At 54.1% G+C, this 20737-nt stretch overlaps 1 protein-coding gene across 1 annotated transcript in view; it reads right to left on the bottom strand.

Annotated features, from left to right (window-relative positions):
• Positions 1 to 20737, bottom strand: part of LOC140411279 (TBC1 domain family member 10A-like) — an 86393-nt gene that overhangs the window by 44309 nt on the left and 21347 nt on the right. Inside the window, 1 exon segment of the mRNA XM_072500401.1 lies at positions 370 to 469. Coding sequence (XP_072356502.1) covers positions 370 to 469 — 100 coding nt within the window.

The raw sequence follows: 20737 nt of genomic DNA, 5'->3' as shown, positions 1-20737 counted from the left end.
GTTAGGGTGTGGAATGGACTGTGTGAGAGTGTGGAGGAGGCAGGGTCACACAGCGAGTGGTTAGGGTGTGGAATGGACTGTGTGAGAGTGTGGAGGAGGCAGGGTCACACAGCGAGGGGTTAGGGTGTGGAATGGAGTGAGTGAGAGTGTGGAGGAGGCAGGGTCACACAGCGAGTGGTTAGGGTGTGGAATGGAGTGTGTGAGAGTGTGGAGGAGGCAGGGTCACACAGCGAGTGGTTAGGGTGTGGAATGGACTGTGAGAGTGTGGAGGAGGCAGGGTCACACAGCGAGTGGTTAGGGTGTGGAATGGAGTGAGTGAGAGTGCGGAGACTGCGAATTGCGCGCGGCTCTCGGTGAACAAACTCTGACCTTTTTCTGTTTCTTTCTGATCCACTTCTCCCAGTTTTTGGTCATTTCGATCCATTTCATTTCTCTCTGCCTCAGAACCTCGGTGGAGACTTCCTGACATCTGAAAGGGAAAATGTGGAGCGTTTGGAAAAGAACTCCGAACTTAAAATTCCAAACCCCACCAGGTTGTCGGTAACACAATTGGCTGCAGTTCGAGTCCAAATGCAGCGAGACCCGGACAACATCCAGGCTCGGGGCAAGTTACACTCGCACCACACACGTGCCCGGCAACGACCGTCTCCGACAAGAGAGGATCGAACCATCGCCCCCTTGACATTCGACGGCATTCTCATCGCTGAATCCCCCACAATCCACATCCTGGGGGTTACCATTGATCAGAAACTGAACTGGGCCCAGCCCCATTAATACTGTGGCTACCAGGGCAGGTCAGAGGCTGGGAATCCTGCGGAGAGTAACTCACCTCCTGACCCCCCCGCAAAGCCTGTCCCCCATCGACAAGGCACAAGTCAGGAGTGTGAGGGAAACTCTCCACTTGCCTGGGTGAGCGCAGCTCCAACAACACTCGAGAAGCTCAACACCATCCAGGACAAAGCAGCCCCGCTTGATCGCTCCCCTTCCACAAACATTCACCCCCCCCCCCCCCCCCCCCCCGACGCACAGTGTCAGCCGTGTGTCCCATCTACAAGATGCCCTGCAGCGACTCACCGAGGTTCCTCAGGCAGCACCTTCCAAACCCACGCCCACCTCCATCTAGAAGGATAAGAGCAGCAGATACCTGGGACCCCCCCCCCCCCCCACCTGGAGGCTCCCCTCCGAGTCACTCCCCACCCCGACTGGGAAATATATCGGCCGTTCCTTCACTGTCGCCGGGGCAACAGCCTGGAACTCCCTCCCTAACAGCACAGTGGGTGTACCTACACCTCAGGGACTGCAGCAGTTCCAGAAGGCAGCTCACCACTGTAATGTTCTTGTTGGATGGCCTGATTTATATTACAAGAACACTTGTAGCTGAAGCTATAAACTATTTATTAACATTTCCGGTAGTTAAACTGTCCACAAACAACAGTATGAAAATGCACAAGCAACATCTCTCTCCATTGTCCAGTTAGTCTGAGGTCACCTGACTCTAACACTCACTTATACACTAACGAGACTCCTAGTGGTCAGTCAGTGAATTACAGCACAACCATGATATCCCCACATCCCCTTTCCTTGGAAGGAATAAATAAATACATTATCATCTACCAAAGATGTGCAGGTTCGGTGGATTGGCCGTGATAAATTGCCCTTAGTGTCCAAAAAGGTTAGGTGGGGTTACTGGGTTACGGGGATAGGGTGGAGGCGTGGGCTTAAGTAGGGTGTTCTTTCCAAAGGCCTTCTTTCCAGAAGGCAGCTCACCACTGTAATGTTCTTGTCGGATGGCCTGCTTTATATTACAAGAACACTTGTAGCTGAAGCTATAAACTATTTATTAACATTACCGGTCGTTAAACTGTCTACAATCCAACAGATGACTAACAGTATGAACATGCACAAGCAACCTCTCTCTCCCCATTGCCCAGTTAGTCTGAGGTCACCTGACTCTAACATTCACTCATACACTAAGGGGCTGGTTTAGCACACTGGGCTAAATCGCTGGCTTTGAAAGCAGACCAAGGCAGGCCAGCAGCACGGTTCAATTCAGCCTCCCTGAACAGGCGCCGGATTGTGGCAACTAGGGGCTTTTCACAGTAACTTCATTTGAAGCCCACTTGTGACAATAAGCGATTTTCATTTCATAACAAGACTCCTAGTGGCCAGTCGGTGAATTACAGCACGACCATGATATCACCACATCCCCTTTCCTTTGAAGGAATGAATGGGTCGATTGGCCTTCTTCTGCACTGTAAATTCTATGGTCAATAATCTATGAGGACCTCTGCTGGCGACCTGCCATGTGCGATGCTCTGTAGCTCAATAGTGTGAGTTATGGATCAGATTGGCTGCCCATTGCCTTCTTCAACAATTGCTAAACAATATGTACATCTTTATCGGTTTTTCCAGTGGCTTGAGGGTACAACGGACTCAACGTGACCTGATTGGAATCATACCAGACTGCAAAGTGTTGCCACTCTTCACCGCTAAAACGAGGACCGTTGCGACTCACGATGACTTGAGGAAATCCATGTCTGGCAAAGATGGACTTGGTATACAGTAAGATGCAGCTTGCTGTTATGCTTGACAATAGAGCCATTTCAGGATAGTTTGAAAAATACTCTGGTCATTCAATAATCTTCCCCTCGTAGGTGAAAGAGATCGGTAGCTACTTTCTGCCGTGGTGACGTCGGTAAATCAGATATTTGCATTGGTTCTCTTGTTTGCTCGCAACAATGTTCTGGCATGCGTCACAACAACTGACCATCCTGTCAATATCCTGCTTTATACCCAGTCAGTAAACAGAGTCACGAGCTCTCTCTGTTTACATTTCTCAATCCCAAGAAGTCCTTTCTGTATCCTCTTTAGTACATACTTGCGAAGAGATTGAGGTATGACTATCGTGTTCAAACGAAGCACTACTCCATTAATGATTCTTGTAATAATATGCAGAAGCAATCATGTAAATAGTCATGTAAACGGCCTCCAACCAGCAGGTGGCAGTGCAAATCTACCATGTGACTCTGTACCTCAAGGAGTTGGGAGCTAGTCGTGTTAGTGGATAGCCATACTTGCAGCATCTCTCGAATAATTTATCAATATTAGTAATTTGTAAGATATTTCTTGTTATTTTCACCACGCGTTTATTTTATAATAAAACACTTCAACGAGTCAAGAAGTAGACGTTCTTCTGCGCATCATTCCTATCGAGCAAGCAACAGAACGTAACATGGTACCAGGATTAAAGATCTAACAAGAAAACAAGATTCTTTGAAGATCCGAACAGCTCAGGATAACTCCTGAGGAGAGAACAATAAAAAAACCTTCTACTAATCACGTGACCCACTCGCAACTTGTACTCAACGCACTGCTGGACCTCAAAGTCCAGGATGGAATTCACAAGCGGCAATTCACACTCTGCGTTGCAGATCTCGGTCTGCAGGCACCGCCTGATGAGAAGCGTCGAGCGTTGCTGCTCGCTGCAGCAGCTCCACAAGCGATAGAAATATTTAATACTTTCGTTTTCGATAGCGAGGCAGATAGCAAGAACTTCGAGGAAGTTGTCAAGCAATTTGGTCAGCATTGCGCTCCAAGATAAAATAAGGCGTTCTAGCGTTACATATTTTGCACGCGAATCGTTTGATAGTTTTTTGACCGGTTCGCGACGGAAGGCTCAGGCTTCTACCCGACAAGCGTTGATGATCCGCGACCAGATGGTGTTCGGGATTCGTAATGACAAGGTACGCGAGAGGCTGTTGAGGGAAAATGAGCTACAGCTTTGATGATGTGATTAAAATCCGCCATGCCACCGAGCTAGCTGCACAGCAGATTAGCACGCCGAATCTCAAACATTTTGGCGCGAAGGTAGGAGAGGCAGCCGGCGCCATTAGTGTGGCGACGCACTCGAGTTCAAAACGTGGTCCCAACCCCGGCGGCCGTTTTAAACGATCGACCCAAAACCTCCATTTCATGCAAGCGATGTGGTAATCGGCATTTACCACGACAATGTCCAGCGTTTGCAAAGGTATGCTCAAAATGCAAAGGCAAACATCGTTCTGCTGAGCAACACTTCACCAGTAAAAAAGCGGAATAAACAAAATCAATCAACACGGTTGATGAATTAACCCTCGGAGACACGTTCTTCGTTGACGTGGTTTCTAGTGAGGACAAAGATAGCCAAGACATGCAAGAAGACAAAGTTTGAATGCAGTTTTGCAGCAACAGCGACGTAAATGCAATACTCCAAAAGACAACTGGACAGTTCCATTGATGATTAATGAAACATTAATTAACTTCAAACTCGACACGGGAGCGGGGTCCAATCTTATCAGTTTGTCAGATTTAAATCAGCTGAGAATTAGACCGCAAGTGCTTGTTAAAGCAGTACTACTGAAAGACGCCAATGGAAGTTAAACTGCTACGCTAGGAGCATGCGAGCTCAGTGTAAATGTCAAGGACAAAGTCCACACAGTACAATTTTCCATTGTCGAGGCAAAACGTGAATCTCTCCTGGGAGTGGAAGCATGAGCTAGTTAAGCAAGTTTACAGTGCGGGCTGTGCTGTAAACAGACAAAATGCATCAGTGGATCCCATACTGAAGGAAGTTCCGAGGATATCGCAAGCCTTAGGCATTTTACCTTTCACATATCGTATCCGGTTAAAAGAGAATGCGCCACAAGTAACTCATACACGTGATGCATGATCAATTGCACAGAGATGAGAGTTGAATACAACTGAGGCTTTATTGCTCTAAGATGTGTGGCCGCCTACAGCAGCTGGTGAAATGGCTGCTGCACGGAGGACACACATATTTATACTCCGCCTACTGGGCGGAGCCAGCAGGCAGGGACTACCCCTGTACCTGTAGTATAGGGCCTTACCACGCATCTCCTAATATATACAACAGTGGTGATTACCACAACACGCAACAAGACTTGTACCAGCTCCGTAGAAAGACAGATTGAAGGATTAGCTGGAAAGGATGACGGCTTTACATAGATACATACATAGAAGATAGGAGCAGGAGGCCCTTCGGGCCTGCTCCGCCATTCATCACCATCATGGCTGATCATCCAACTCAATAGCCTAATCCTGCTTTCTCCCCATAGCCTTTGATCCCATTCTCCCCAAGTGCTACATCCAGCCGCCTCTTGAATATATTCAAAGTTTTAGCGTCAACTACTTCCTGTGGGAATGAATTCCACAGGCTCGCCACTCTTTGTGTGAAGAAATGTCTCCTTATGTCTGTCCGAAATGGTTTACCCTGAATCCTCAGACTGTGTTCTGGACACACCCATCATTGGTAACATCTTCCCTGCATCTACCCTGTCCAGTCCTGTTAGAATTTTATAAGTCTCTATGCGATCCCCCCCTCATTCTTCTGAACTCCAGCGAGAACAATCCCAACCTCGTCAATCTCTCCTCGTCCGTCAGTCCCGCCATCCCTGGAATCAGTCTGGTAAACCTTCTCTGCTCTCCCTCGAGAGCAAGAACATCCTTCCTCAGAGAAGGAGACCAGAACCGCCCACAATACTCCAGGTGCGGCCTCAGCAAGGCCCTGTCCAATCGCAGCAACACATCCCTGCTGTTGGTTCTTCGATGCGTAATCAAACGCATAGAAGGACCATCAGATTGGGTACATTCTATGGTCTGTGTGACGAAGAGAAATAACAACCGAAGAATCTGCATGGACCCCAAAGATCTGCACCTCAACATTAAAAGAGGACATTATCGGATTCCGAAAAGGGAAGAAATCACATTTGGGCTGTCAGGAGGAACCTGTTTTAGCGAGTTAGAAGCTTCACAAGGTTATTGGCCAATCAGGTTGGAGAAGAAGAGCAGACAGCTGTGGACTTTCAGCGCTCCTTTCGGGCGAGGTTGTTTTCCCAGAGAGTCATTTGGGATGATTTCTGCACCCGAGATCTTTTCCAATTGGGCAACGGGACACATCGCGGGAAGGAATTCTGGGAGTCAGTGCATACGTTGACGACACAATTGCCCGCGGGTCAACGCGAGGCGAGCACGATCAAAGGCTTCTCAAAGCTTTTGGGCAGCGCGGTAGCACAGTGGTTGGCACCGTGGCTTCACAGCTCCAGGGTCCCCGGTTCGATTCCCGGCTCGGGTCGCTGTCTGTGCGGAGTCTGCACGTCCTCCCCGTGTCCGCGTGGGTTTCCTCCGGGTGCTCCGGTTTCCTCCCACAGTCCAAAGACGCGCGGGTTAGGGTGGATTGGCCATGATAAATTGCCCTTAGTGTCCAAAAATTGTCCTTAGAGTTGGGTGGGGTTACTGGGTTATGGGGATGGGGTGGCGGTGTTGACCTTGGGTGGGGTGCTCTTTCCAAGAGCCGGTGCAGACTCGATGGGCTGAATGGCCTCCTTCTGCACTGTATGGTCCATGTTCTTAAAGTGCTGGGGAGCATTGAAAAGAATGGCTTAAAGCTGAATAAATGGCAGTCTGATGTCGACAATATCACATTCTTGGGAGATCAGCTCTCTGAAAAGGGTACACAACCGGATCAAGAACAAAATAAAGGCAGTCTTGAGCGTGCCATGTCCCAGTGACAAGAAGGGAATACCCCGAATGTTGGGAATGATAAACTCCGTTGGAAAATCTATTCCTAATCTCGCAGCTAAAACTTCGCAACCAAGAAGGACACGGTATTGCAATGGTCTACTGGACAGGAACAGGAATGACATTCTTTACAAGAAGCATTGACAACAGGTCCAGCGCTGACAGTATTTGACCCGAGGAAGAAGAACGGAAATGTCGCCAGCTGCGTTGAAAGCTGGGTTGGGAGCGGTGTTATCGCAACAGGACAATGGAGAGAATTGGTTTCCGAAAGCCGCCACTTCCAGGTCGATGGCTGACACAGAGCGGACAGAGGCTCAAATTGAAAAAGAATGCTCAGGTTTAATTAATGGTCTCACTAAGTTCCACGGCGATCCCTATAGTCGACCGAAATTCGGAGCGGGAGCTGACCACAGACCACTTGTCGCAATGGTTTTAAAAAACCTGCGCGAGATGTGCCCTAGAATTCAGCGTTTGACGATGAAGCTACAAAGATATGATTTTTGATCTAATCATCACGCCAGGCGAGGATCTCGTGGTAGCCGATGCACTGTGTCCCGAGCCACAGGCATGGAATATGGCACCAGGAAGATGAGGTCGTAAAATCCACGTGAATCTTGTCATTGAAACCCTTCCTGCATCTGATGACAAATCAAGATTGATGAAAGGAGAAATAACCAAAGATATAATCTTACGAAAGGGGATGAAATATCTCCGCGAGGGATGGAGGTTCCTGCTCCAGCTATTAGAATGTTAGGGCAGATTTAAGTGACGCCAACAGGTTGATTGGTTCGACGAGATGGCATGGCGGAGCAGACTCGATGGGCCGAGTGGCCTAATTCTGCTCCTGCGTCCTAAGGTCTTATGGACAACAAAGGATTGTAATTCCCGTACCAGCCTCCCCGAACAGGCGCCGGAATGTGGCGACTAGGGGCTGTTCACAGTAACTTCATTGAAGCCTACTTGTGACAACAAGCGAGTTTCATTTTTCATTTTAATTCCACAATAGTTAAGGTCGATGGTTCTTCAAAAGCTTCATGCAGGGCACTTGGGAATAGAGAAGTGCAAGCGAAGAGAACTGCACACAGTGTAGGAAGCTTCAGTTGAACTTCTGAAGGAACCAGTTAATCGAAGACGAGAGAGGGAACATCTTTTTTAGAAAAGGAGGCAGAAGAGATACGATGGCCGATCTGAGAGAAGGCTCCAACCATTGTCCAATGGCCCAGTGGCAAACAGGTGACGCGGTCAGGGTAGATTGTCCTGATGGGAACAGACGGTTGAAGTACGCTAAGGCACAGGAGAGCTGGGCTGAAGGTTCAGCAACCTTTTGTGAAGGAACCACAAGAGGACGCTGTGAGCAATCGTAAGGTGGTTGAAAAATAAACCGTTCAGCATACAGAGCCAGAACAAAGTCAAAATGCTCAGATTCGAGAAGAAACATCGTCAACGACCATTGAAAATGAAACGGGGTCACAAGTCCGACCAATGTTCAGTCGGCAAGACTCAGAAGCAGACCAGGGAGATTGAATTTGTGAGGGACTGTAAATAGTTGAACGATTTAAGGAATTCTGCACAGTATACGTATTGTAAAACAAAGTCATGGATGTCCAAAGGAAAGGGGATGTGATGATATGCATAAGCGGGGAGGGCGTGGCGTAGCGGCATTGTCACTGGACTAGTAAAGCAGAGAGTAATGCTCTGGGGACCGAGGTTCAAATCCCCCCACTGCATGTGGTGACATTTAAATAAAGATCTGTAATTACTAGTCTAATGATGAGCATGAGATCATTGTCGATCGTCGTAAAAAAAACCATCTGGTTCAGCAATGTCCTTCAGGGAAGGAAATCTGCCGTCCTTACCTGGTCTGGCCTACACGTGACTCCAGACCCACGCAGCGATGTGGTTGACTCAAGGGCAATTAGGGATGGGCAATAAATGCTCCGATGCCCATGAGCGAATAAAAGAAAATCATATAAATAGTGATGTAAACAACCTCCAGCCAGCAGGTGGCAGTGTAAATCTACCATGTGACTCTGTACCTCGGAGTTGGGAGTTAGTTGTGTTAGTGGACAGCCATACTTGCAGTAGCTCTCGGATAATTTATCAATATTAGTCATTTGTAATATATTTCTTCTAGTTATCTGATATTATTTTCTAATAAAACATTTTAAGTAGTCAAGAACTAGGCGGTCCTATTGTGCTTAATTCCTACCAGCCAAGCACAAGAATGTAACAATACTGAGTTCAGATCTTATATTGTAGAACTCCGTACATTGGCCTCTGAGATTGAAGCCCTGGCGTTGTAACTTCATCATCAACCTCGGAATACGCGGAGACATCTGGTTGAGATTCCTCTTGATGATGTTAACCAAACGACAATGATCTGTCGCAACTGCGAAGGTTGGGTGCTCCGACACGTATCCGGGGAATTTCTCAAACCCTACAGCTAAACAGCGCGGTAGCACAGTGGTTAGCACTGTGGCTTCACAGCGCCAGGGTCCCAGGTTCGATTCCGGCTTGGGTGACTGACTGTGCGGAGTCTGCACGTTCTCCCCGTGTGTGCGTGGGTTTCCTCCGGGTGCTCCGGTTTCCTCCCACAGTCCAAAGATGTGCAGGTTCGGTGGATTGGCCATGATAAATTGCCCTTAGTGACCAACAAAAGGGTTGGACGGGGGGGGGGTTATTGGGTTACGGGGATAGGGTGGAAGTGAGGGCTTAAGTGGGTCGGTGTGGACTCGATGGGCCGAATGGCCTCCTACTGCACTGTATGTTCTATGTTCTATGTTCTAAACCTAGGCATTCTTTTTCGATTTGAACGTACCTCTGCTCGGCTGTCGTCATGGGTTGTGGTGCAGACGCGACTGGTGTTCAGACGTCATTCTCGAGTTGCCGATGAACTGCGCCAGACCATCAAAGATGCAAGACCATACTTTGAATGCATGTCTTTGCCGGTAATTAAGTCTTTACAGGTCCAGACAGTGTGACCGGAGAGATGGGGTAACCCCAGGTTAAAGAGGTGTGAATTGTACCAAGCCAGGACAGTTGGTAGGATTCCGCAGGCCAGATGCTGGGGGATGAATGTAATGCGACATGAATCCCAGGTCCCGGTTGAGGCCGCACTCGTGTGTGCAGAACTTGGCTATAAGTTTCTGCTCGGCGATTCTGCGTTGTCGCGCGTCCTGAAGGCCGCCTTGGAGAACGCTTACCCGGAGATCAGAGGCTGAATGCCCTTGACTGCTGAAGTGTTCCCCGACTGGAAGGGAACATTCCTGCCTGGTGATTGTCGCGCGATGTCCGTTCATTCGTTGTCGCAGCGTCTGCATGGTCTCGCCAATGTACCACGCTTCGGGACATCCTTTCCTGCAGCGTATGAGGTAGACAACGTTGGCCGAGTCGCACGAGTATGTACCGCGTACCTGGTGGGTGGTGTTCTCACGTGTAATGGTGGTATCCATGTCAATGATCTGGCACGTCTTGCAGAGATTGCCATGGCAGGGTTGTGTGGTGTCGTGGTCACTGTTCTGAAGACTGGGTAGTTTGCTGCAAACAATGGTTCGTTTGAGGTTGTGCGGTTGTTTGAAGGCAAGTAGTGGGGGTGTGGGGATGACCTTGGCAAGATGTTCATCTTCATCAATGACGTGTTGAAGGCTGTGAAGAAGATGTCGTAGTTTCTCCGCTCCGGGGAAGTACTGGACGTCAAGGATGAGTGCTGAGGGAGTGCTGCACTGTCAGAGGGTCAGTGCTGAGGGAGTGCTGCACTGTCAGAGGGTCAGTGCTGAGGGAGTGCTGCACTGTCAGAGGGTCAGTACTGAGGGAGTGCCGCACTGTCAGAGGGTCAGTACTGAGGGAGTGCCGTACTGTCAGAGGGTCAGTACTGAGGGAGTGCTGCACTGTCAGAGGGTCAGTACTGAGGGAGTGCCGCACTGTCAGAGGATCAGTACTGAGGGAGAGCTGCACTGTCAGAGGGTCAGTACTGAGGAAGTGCTGCACTGTCAGAGGGTCAGTACTGAGGGAGTGCCGCACTGTCAGAGGGTCAGTACTGAGGGAGCCCCGCACTGTCAGAGGGTCAGTACTGAGGGAGTGCCGCACTGTCAGAGGGTCAGTACGGAGGGAGTGCTGCACTGTCAGAGGGTCAGTACTGAGGGAGTGCTGCACTGTCAGAGGGTCAGTACTGAGGGAGTGCCGCACTGTCAGAGGGTCAGTACTGAGGGAGCCCCGCACTGTCAGAGGGTCAGTACTGAGGGAGTGCTGCACTGTCAGAGGGTCAGTACGGAGGGAGTGTTGTACTGCACCTGATACAACAACTGCGGTGAATGGAACTACTGTTAATTCACCCGTGCACTGTGATATCATGTTACTGCTGTATCGTGTTACGTTGTGTGTTTAACCCAGTGGGCTCCACCTATGGGCCATTGTCTGGCTTCACCCACAGGGGGATATGTTGGGACGAGAACGGGCTCCGCCCATGGCTCCAGCCCCTTTACAGGAAGTATAAGAGCTGCCGACCTGCGGGGCCACCTTCAGTGTTGTACCAGGTCACAGGCAGGCTCAGTTCTAAGCTGATGTAAACCACGGTTTACTTCTCCACGTGTCTTCGAGTGAATTGATGGTCGCATCAATTTAATCAGCTTAAACACAACTATGGAATCAGCCCTCAAACCTGACCGACTGGAACTCGATCCGCAGGCCGCGGAGGCGAGAGAAATTTTTTCGCACTGGCTTCGACGCTTCAAGGCCTATCTCGCCGCGTCGTCCACGCCATCCGTCACGGACGAACAGAAACTGAGTCTCCTCCACGCACGGGTGGGCCATCGTATTTCTGTCCAGCTCGACGAAGCCGCTTCCTATACAGAGGCCCTCGCGCTGCTCGAATGCCTCTATGTGCGGCCTGTGAACGAGGTCTACGCGCGACACATCTTCGCCACTCGCCGCCAGCGTCCCGGGGAATCGCTAGATAATTACCTACGCGACCTCAAAGCCCTCGCGCGCACCTGTAACTACCAGGCCGTTACGGCCCCTCAGCACATGGAGCTCGTCGTCCGAGACGTTTACATGGCGGGGGTCCGATCGAACTATGTGAGACAGCGCCTGCTCGAAAAAGGGGCCCAGGACCTGGACGACACGGTAAAACTGGCTACCTCTCTGGAGGCCGTGTTTCAGAGCCTTACTGCGACCCCCTCGTGGGCCCCCGACCCGAGACTACCCCAGGCCTGTGCCGCGCGGCCGCCCGCCCATCATGGGGGGGGGCTACCGTGCTATTTCTGCGGCCGGTCCCAACACCCCCGACAGCGCTGCCCGGCCCGCAACGCGAACAGCAGCAGCTGCGGGAGAAAAGGACACTTCGCCAAGGTCTGCCTGGCCAGGTCTAAGAACTCGAACTCACAGGCCCGATCCCCAGACCCACAGGCCCGATCCTCAGACTCACAGACCCGATCCCCAGACCCACAGGCCCGATCCTCAGACTCACAGGCCCGATCCTCAGACCCACAGGCCCGATCCTCAGACTCACAGACCCGATCCTCAGACTCACAGGCCCGATCCTCAGACTCACAGGCCCGATCCTCAGACTCACAGGCCCGCAGACCCCGCAGGGTGGCAGCGTGTCCGACTCCGCCCCCGCACAGCACGTGCGACTCACGGGGGCCGCCATCTTGGCCACCCTCCCCCACGCGGCCGGCCACGTGCGATCCATGGGGGCCGCCATCTTGGCCGCCATCTGCTACACCGCCCGAGATGTACGACCTACACGGACAGCCATCGCGGGGCCGCCCCAGCACCTCCAATCACGCCGCCGGCTACCCCCAGCTCAGCGCGGTCACCCTGGACCAGTCGCGTGCCAAGCACCCCCAGAGCTCCATGATGGCCGTCCGGGTTAACGGGTACGAGACACCTTACCTTTTCAACTCCGGGAGTACAGAGAGCTTCATTCACCCGGACATGGTAAGACGCTGCTCGCTCCCAATTTTCCCGGCGCATCAAACCATATCCCTCGCCTCTGGGTCGCACTCGGTGCAAATCCAAGGGTGCACTACTGCAACCCTAGCGATACAGGGCGCTGAGTACGCTAATTTTCAGCTATATGTGCTCCCAGACCTCTGCGCTCCTCTCCTATTGGGACTCGACTTCCAATGCAACCTCAGGAGCCTAACTCTTAAATTCGGGTTCCCCTGCCCCCACTCACCATATGCAGCCTCGCGACCCTAAAAATTGCCCCCCCCCCCACCTCTTTGCGAACCTCACCGCCGACTGCAAGCCAGTAGCCACCAGAAGCAGGCGGTATAGCTGCAGGACCGGACGTTCATTAGGTCCGAGGTCCTGCGTCTCTTGCGGGAAGGGGTCATCGAGGCCAGCAATAGCCCCCGGAGAGCTCAGGTGGTGGTCGTCAAGACCGGGGAGAAGCTCCGGATGGTGGTGGATTACAGCCAGAACATTAACCGGTTTACGCAACTCGATGCGTACCCCCTTCCCCGGATTGCAGACATGGTCAATCAGATCGCTCACTACCGCGTGTTCTCCGCGGTGGATCTGAAGTCTGCGTACCAGCAGCTCCCAATCCGCCCGGAGGACCGCCACTACACGGCGTTTGAGGCAGACGGCCGCCTTGTCCATTTCCTCCGGGTCCCCTTTGGCATCACAAACGGGGTTTCGGTGTTCCAACGAGCGATGGACCGAAGGGTGGGCCAGTACGGGCTGCGGACCACATTTCCGTACTTGGACAATGTCACCATCTGCGGCCATGATCAGCAGGACCACGACGGCAACCTCCACCGATTTCTCCAAACCGCCCAAAAACTCAACCTCACCTACAACCAGGAGAAATGCGTTTTCCGCACAACCAGGCCAGCCATCCTCGGCTACGTCGTGGAGAACGGGGTCCTAGGGCCCAACCCTGACCGTATGCGCCCCCTCCTCCAATTCCCACTCCCTCACTGCCCCAAGGCCCTGAAGAGGTGCCTTGGATTTTTCTCCTATTACGCCCAGTGGGTCCCCCAGTACGCGGACAAAGCCCGCCCGCGATTTAAGGCCACCCTCTTTCCACTGGCAGCTGAGGCTCGCCAGGCCTTCAGCTGCATCAAGGCGGACATCGCCAAAGGTGTGATGCGCGCGGTGGACGAGTCCGTCCCCTTCCAGGTGGAGAGCGACGCCTCAGAGGTCGCTCTCGCCGCCACCCTCAACCAAGCAGGCAGACCGGGAGCGTCCTTTTCCCGCACCCTCACCACCTCCGAAATTCGACACTCCTCGGTTGAAAAAGAAGCCCAAGCCATCGTGGAAGCCGTACGGCACTGGGGGCGCTACCTCGCTGGTAGGAGGTTTACCCTCGTCACCGACCAACGATCGGTAGCCTTCATGTTCGACAATACGCAGCGGGGCAAGATCAAGAACGATAAGATCTTGAGGTGGAGGATCGAACTCTCCACCTATAACTACGATATAGTATATCGTCCTGGGAAGCTCAACGGGCCCCCAGATGCCCTGTCCCGCGGCACGTGCGCCAGCGCGCAAGATGACCGACTACGGGCTATCCACGATGACCTCTGCCACCCGGGGGTCACCCGGCTCGCCCATTACATCAAGGCCCGCAACCTGCCCTACTCCACCCAGGAGGTCAGAGCTATAACCAGATACTGCCCGATCTGTGCGGAGTGTAAACCGCACTTCTATCAACCGGATAAGGCCCACCTGGTAAAGGCATCCCGGCCCTTTGAACGCCTCAGTATCGATTTCAACGGGCCCCTCCCCTCCAATAATCGCAACACGTACTTCCTGAACATCATAGATGAGTTCTCCCGCTTCCCGTTTGCCATCCCCTGCCCTGATATGACCACCCCCACTGTCATCAAAGCCCTACATAGTGTCTTCGTCCTGTTTGGTTTCCCCAGTTATGTCCACAGTGACCGGGGCCGCATTCATTGTTGTACCGGTCACAGGCAGGCTCAGTTCTAAGCTGATTAAAACCACGGTTTACTTCTCAACGTGTCTCTCAGTGAATTGATGATCGCATCAAGACACAGGTCAGGAGGAGGCCCCATTCAACCCCTTTTCCAGCCCGTTACACAGGAACAGGAGGAGGCCCCATTTAGCCCCTTTTCCAGCCCGTTACACAGGAACAGGAGGAGGCCCCATTCAGCCCCTTCTCCAGCCCGTTACACAGGAACAGGAGGAGGCCCCATTCAGCCCCTTCTCCAGCCTGTTACACAGGAACAGGAGGAGGCCCCATTCAGCCCCTTCTCCAGCCTGTTACACAGGACCAGGAGGAGGCCCCATTCAGCCCTTTCTTCAGCCTGTTACACGGAACAGGAGGCCCCATTCAGCCCCTTCTCCAGCCTGTTACACAGGAACAGGAGGAGGCCCCATTCAGCCCCTTCTCCAGCCTGTTACACAGGAACAGGAGGAGCCCCATTCAGCCCCTTCTCCAGCCCGTTACACAGGAACGGGAGGAGGCCCCATTCAGCCCCTTCTCCAGCCCGTTACACAGGAACAGGAGGAGGCCCCATTCAGCCCCTTCTCAAGCCCGTTACACAGGAACAGGAGGAGGCCCCATTCAGCCCCTTCTCCAGCCCGTTACACAGGAACAGGAGGCGGCCCCATTCAGCCCTTTCTTCAGCCTGTTACACGGAACAGGAGGCCCCATTCAGCCCCTTCTCCAGCCTGTTACACAGGAACAGGAGGAGGCCCCATTCAGCCCCTTCTCCAGCCCGTTACACAGGAACAGGAGGAGGCCCCATTCAGCCCCTTCTCCAGCCTGTTACACAGGAACAGGAGGAGGCCCCATTCAGCCCCTTCTCCAGCCCGTTACACAGGAACAGGAGGAGGCCCCATTCAGCCCCTTCTCCAGCCCGTTACACAGGAACAGGAGGAGGCCCCATTCAGCCCCTTCTCCAGCCTGTTACACAGGAACAGGAGGAGGCCCCATTCAGCCCCTTCTCCAGCCCGTTACACAGGAACAGGAGGAGGCCCCATTCAGCCCCTTCTCCAGCCTGTTACACAGGAACAGGAGGAGGCCCCATTCAGCCCCTTCTTCAGCCTGTTACACAGGAACAGGAGGAGGCCCCATTCAGCTCCTTCTCCAGCCCGTTACACAGGAACAGGAGGAGGCCCCATTCAGCCCCTTCTCCAGCCCGTTACACAGGAACAGGATGAGGCCCCATTCAGCCCCTTCTCCAGCCTGTTACACAGGAACAGGAGGAGGCCCCATTCAGCCCCTTCTCCAGCCCGTTACACAGGAACAGGAGGAGGCCCCATTCAGCCCCTTCTCCAGCCCGTTACACAGGAACAGGAGGAGGCACCATTCAGCCCCTTCTCCAGCCTGTTACACAGGAACAGGAGGCCCCATTCAGCCCCTTCTCCAGCCTGTTACACAGGATCAGGAGGAGGCCCCATTCAGCCCCTTCTCCAGCCCGTTATACAGGAACAGGAGGCCCCATTCAGCCCCTTCTCCAGCCTGTTACACAGGAACAGGAGGAGGCCCCATTCAGCCCCTTCTCCAGCCCGTTACACAGGAACAGGAGGCCCCATTCAGCCCCTTCTCCAGCCTGTTACACAGGAACAGGAGGAGGCCCCATTCAGCCCCTTCTCCAGCCTGTGACACAGGAACAGGAGGAGGCCCCATTCAACCCCTTTTCCAGCCCGTTACACAGGAACAGGAGGAGGCCCCATTCAGCCCCTTCTCCAGTCTGTTACACGGAACAGGAGGCCCCATTCAGCCCCTTCTCCAGCCTGTTACACAGGAACAGGAGGAGGCCTCATTCAGCCTCTTCTCCAGTCTGTTACACAGGAACAGGAGGAGGCCACATTCAGCCCCTTCTCCAGCCTGTTACACAGGAACAGGAGGAGGCACCATTCATCCCTTCTCCAGCCTGTTACACAGGAACAGGAGGAGGCCCCATTCAGCCCCTTCTCCAGCCTGTTACACAGGAACAGGAGGAGGCCCCATTCAGCCCCTTCTCCAGCCTGTTACACAGGAACAGGAGGAGCCCCATTCAGCCCCTTCTCCAGCCCGTTACACAGGAACAGGAGGAGGCCCCATTCAGCCCCTTCTCCAGCCCGTTACACAGGAACAGGCGGAGGCCCCATTCAGCCCCTTCTCCAGCCCGTTACACAGGAACAGGAGGAGCCCCATTCAGCCCCTTCTCCAGCCCGTTACACAGGAACAGGCGGAGGCCCCATTCAGTCCCTTCTCCAGCCTGTTACACAGGAACTGGAGGAGACCCCATTCAGCCCCTTCTCCAGCCTGTTACACAGTAACAGGAGGAGCCCCATTCAGCCCCTTCTCCAGCCCGTTACACAGGAACAGTAGGAGTCCCAATTCAGCCCCTTCTCCAGCCCGTTACACAGGAACAGGAGGAGGCCCCATTCAGCCCCTTCTCCAGCCTGTTACACAGGAACAGGAGTAGGCCCCATTCAGCCCCTTCTCCAGCCCGTTACACAGGAACAGGAGGAGGCCCCATTCAGCCCCTTCTCCAGCCCGTTACACAGGAACAGGAGGAGGCCCGATTCAGCCCCTTCTCCAGCCTGTTACATAGCAACAGGAGGAGGCCCCATTCAGCCCCTTCTCCTGCCCGTTACACAGGAACAGGAGGAGGCCCCATTCAGCCCCTTCTCCAGCCTGTTACACAGGAACAGGAGGAGGCCCCATTCAGCCCCTTCTCCAGCCCGTTACACAGGAACAGGAGGAGGCCCCATTCAGCCCCTTCTCCAGCCCGTTACACAGGAACAGGCGGAGGCCCCATTCAGCCCCTTCTCTAGCCTGTTACACAGGAACAGGAGGAGGCCCCATTCAGCCCCTTCTTCAGCACGTTACACAGGAACAGGCGGAGGCCCCATTCAGCCCCTTCTCCAGCCTGTTACACAGGAACAGGAGGAGGCCCCATTCAGCCCCTTCTTCAGCCTGTTACACAGGAACAGGAGGAGGCCCCATTCAGCCCCTTCTTCAGCCTGTTACACAGGAACAGGAGGAGGCCCCATTCAGCCCCTTCTCCAGCCCGTTACACAGGAACAGGAGGAGGCCCCATTCAGCCCCTTCTGAAGCCTGTTACACAGGAACAGGAGGAGGCACCATTCAGCCCCTTCTCCAGCCCGTTACACAGGAACAGGAGGCCCCATTCAGCCCCTTCTCAAGCCTGTTACACAGGAACAGGTGGAGGCCTCATTCAGCCCCTTCTCCAGCCCGTTACACAGGAACAGGAGGAGGCCCCATTCAGCCCCTTCTCCAGCCCGTTACACAGGAACAGGAGGAGGCTCCATTCAGCCCCTTCTCCAGCCTCTTACACAGGAACAGGAGGAGGCACCATTCAGCCCCTTCTCCAGCCCGTTACACAGGAACAGGAGGAGGCCCCATTCAGCCCCTTCTCCAGCCTGTTACACAGGAACAGGAGGAGGCCCCATTCAGCCCCTTCTCCAGCCCGTTACACAGGAACAGGAGGAGGCCCCATTCAGCCCCTTCTCCAACCTGTTACACAGGAACAGGAGGAGGCCCCATTCAGCCCCTTCTCCAGCCCGTTGCACAGGAACAGGAGGAGGCCCCATTCAGCCCCTTCTCCAGCCTGTTACACAGGAACAGGAGGTGTCTCCATTCAGCCCCTTCTCCAACCTGTTACACAGGAACAGGAGGAGGCCCCATTCAGCCCCTTCTCCAGCCTGTTACACAGGAACAGGAGGAGGCCCCATTCAGCCCCTTCTCCAGCCTGTTACACAGGAACAGGAGGAGGCCCCATTCAGCCCCTTCTCCAGCCTGTTACACAGGAACAGGAGGAGGCCCCATTCAGCCCCTTCTCCAGCCTGTTACACAGGAACAGGAGGAGGCCCCATTCAGCCCCTTCTCGAGCCTGTTACACAGGAACAGGAGGAGGCCCCATTCAGCCCCTTCTCCGGCCTGTTACACAGGAACAGGAGGAGGCTCCATTCAGCCCCTTCTCCAGCCAGTTACACAGGAACAGGAGGAGGCCCCATTCAGCCCCTTCTCTAGCCTGATGCACACGAACAGGAGGAGGCCCCATTCAGCCCCTTCTCCAGCCCGTTACACAGGAACATCAGGAGGCCCCATTCAGCCCCTTCTCCAGCCTGTTACACAGGAACAGGAGGAGGCCCCATTCAGCCCTTTCTTCAGCCTGTTACACGGAACAGGAGGCCCCATTCAGCCCCTTCTCCAGCCTGTTACACAGGAACAGGAGGAGGCCCCATTCAGCCCCTTCTCCAGCCTGTTACACAGGAACAGGAGGAGCCCCATTCAGCCCCTTCTCCAGCCCGTTACACAGGAACGGGAGGAGGCCCCATTCAGCCCCTTCTCCAGCCCGTTACACAGGAACAGGAGGAGGCCCCATTCAGCCCCTTCTCAAGCCCGTTACACAGGAACAGGAGGAGGCCCCATTCAGCCCCTTCTCCAGCCCGTTACACAGGAACAGGAGGCGGCCCCATTCAGCCCTTTCTTCAGCCTGTTACACGGAACAGGAGGCCCCATTCAGCCCCTTCTCCAGCCTGTTACACAGGAACAGGAGGAGGCCACATTCAGCCCCTTCTCCAGCCTGTTACACAGGAACAGGAGGAGGCCCCATTCAGCCCCTTCTCCAGCCCGTTACACAGGAACAGGAGGAGGCCCCATTCAGCCCCTTCTCCAGCCCGTTACACAGGAACAGGAGGAGGCCCCATTCAGCCCCTTCTCCAGCCTGTTACACAGGAACAGGAGGCCCCATTCAGCCCCTTCTCCAGCCTGTTACACAGGATCAGGAGGAGGCCCCATTCAGCCCCTTCTCCAGCCCGTTATACAGGAACAGGAGGCCCCATTCAGCCCCTTCTCCAGCCTGTTACACAGGAACAGGAGGAGGCCCCATTCAGCCCCTTCTCCAGCCCGTTACACAGGAACAGGAGGCCCCATTCAGCCCCTTCTCCAGCCTGTTACACAGGAACAGGAGGAGGCCCCATTCAGCCCCTTCTCCAGCCTGTGACACAGGAACAGGAGGAGGCCCCATTCAACCCCTTTTCCAGCCCGTTACACAGGAACAGGAGGAGGCCCCATTCAGCCCCTTCTCCAGTCTGTTACACGGAACAGGAGGCCCCATTCAGCCCCTTCTCCAGCCTGTTACACAGGAACAGGAGGAGGCCTCATTCAGCCTCTTCTCCAGCCTGTTACACAGGAACAGGAGGAGGCCACATTCAGCCCCTTCTCCAGCCTGTTACACAGGAACAGGAGGAGGCACCATTCATCCCTTCTCCAGCCTGTTACACAGGAACAGGAGGAGGCCCCATTCAGCCCCTTCTCCAGCCTGTTACACAGGAACAGGAGGAGGCCCCATTCAGCCCCTTCTCCAGCCTGTTACACAGGAACAGGAGGAGCCCCATTCAGCCCCTTCTCCAGCCCGTTACACAGGAACAGGAGGAGGCCCCATTCAGCCCCTTCTCCAGCCCGTTACACAGGAACAGGCGGAGGCCCCATTCAGCCCCTTCTCCAGCCCGTTACACAGGAACAGGAGGAGCCCCATTCAGCCCCTTCTCCAGCCCGTTACACAGGAACAGGCGGAGGCCCCATTCAGTCCCTTCTCCAGCCTGTTACACAGGAACTGGAGGAGACCCCATTCAGCCCCTTCTCCAGCCTGTTACACAGTAACAGGAGGAGCCCCATTCAGCCCCTTCTCCAGCCCGTTACACAGGAACAGTAGGAGTCCCAATTCAGCCCCTTCTCCAGCCCGTTACACAGGAACAGGAGGAGGCCCCATTCAGCCCCTTCTCCAGCCTGTTACACAGGAACAGGAGTAGGCCCCATTCAGCCCCTTCTCCAGCCCGTTACACAGGAACAGGAGGAGGCCCCATTCAGCCCCTTCTCCAGCCCGTTACACAGGAACAGGAGGAGGCCCGATTCAGCCCCTTCTCCAGCCTGTTACATAGCAACAGGAGGAGGCCCCATTCAGCCCCTTCTCCTGCCCGTTACACAGGAACAGGAGGAGGCCCCATTCAGCCCCTTCTCCAGCCTGTTACACAGGAACAGGAGGAGGCCCCATTCAGCCCCTTCTCCAGCCCGTTACACAGGAACAGGAGGAGGCCCCATTCAGCCCCTTCTCCAGCCCGTTACACAGGAACAGGCGGAGGCCCCATTCAGCCCCTTCTCTAGCCTGTTACACAGGAACAGGAGGAGGCCCCATTCAGCCCCTTCTTCAGCACGTTACACAGGAACAGG

The sequence above is a fragment of the Scyliorhinus torazame genome, chromosome 4 (assembly GCF_047496885.1).
Source record: "Scyliorhinus torazame isolate Kashiwa2021f chromosome 4, sScyTor2.1, whole genome shotgun sequence".
Taxonomy (NCBI): domain Eukaryota; kingdom Metazoa; phylum Chordata; class Chondrichthyes; order Carcharhiniformes; family Scyliorhinidae; genus Scyliorhinus; species Scyliorhinus torazame.
The sequence above is the reverse complement of the archived record's forward strand: the minus strand, read 5'-3'. Positions and strand labels throughout refer to the sequence as shown.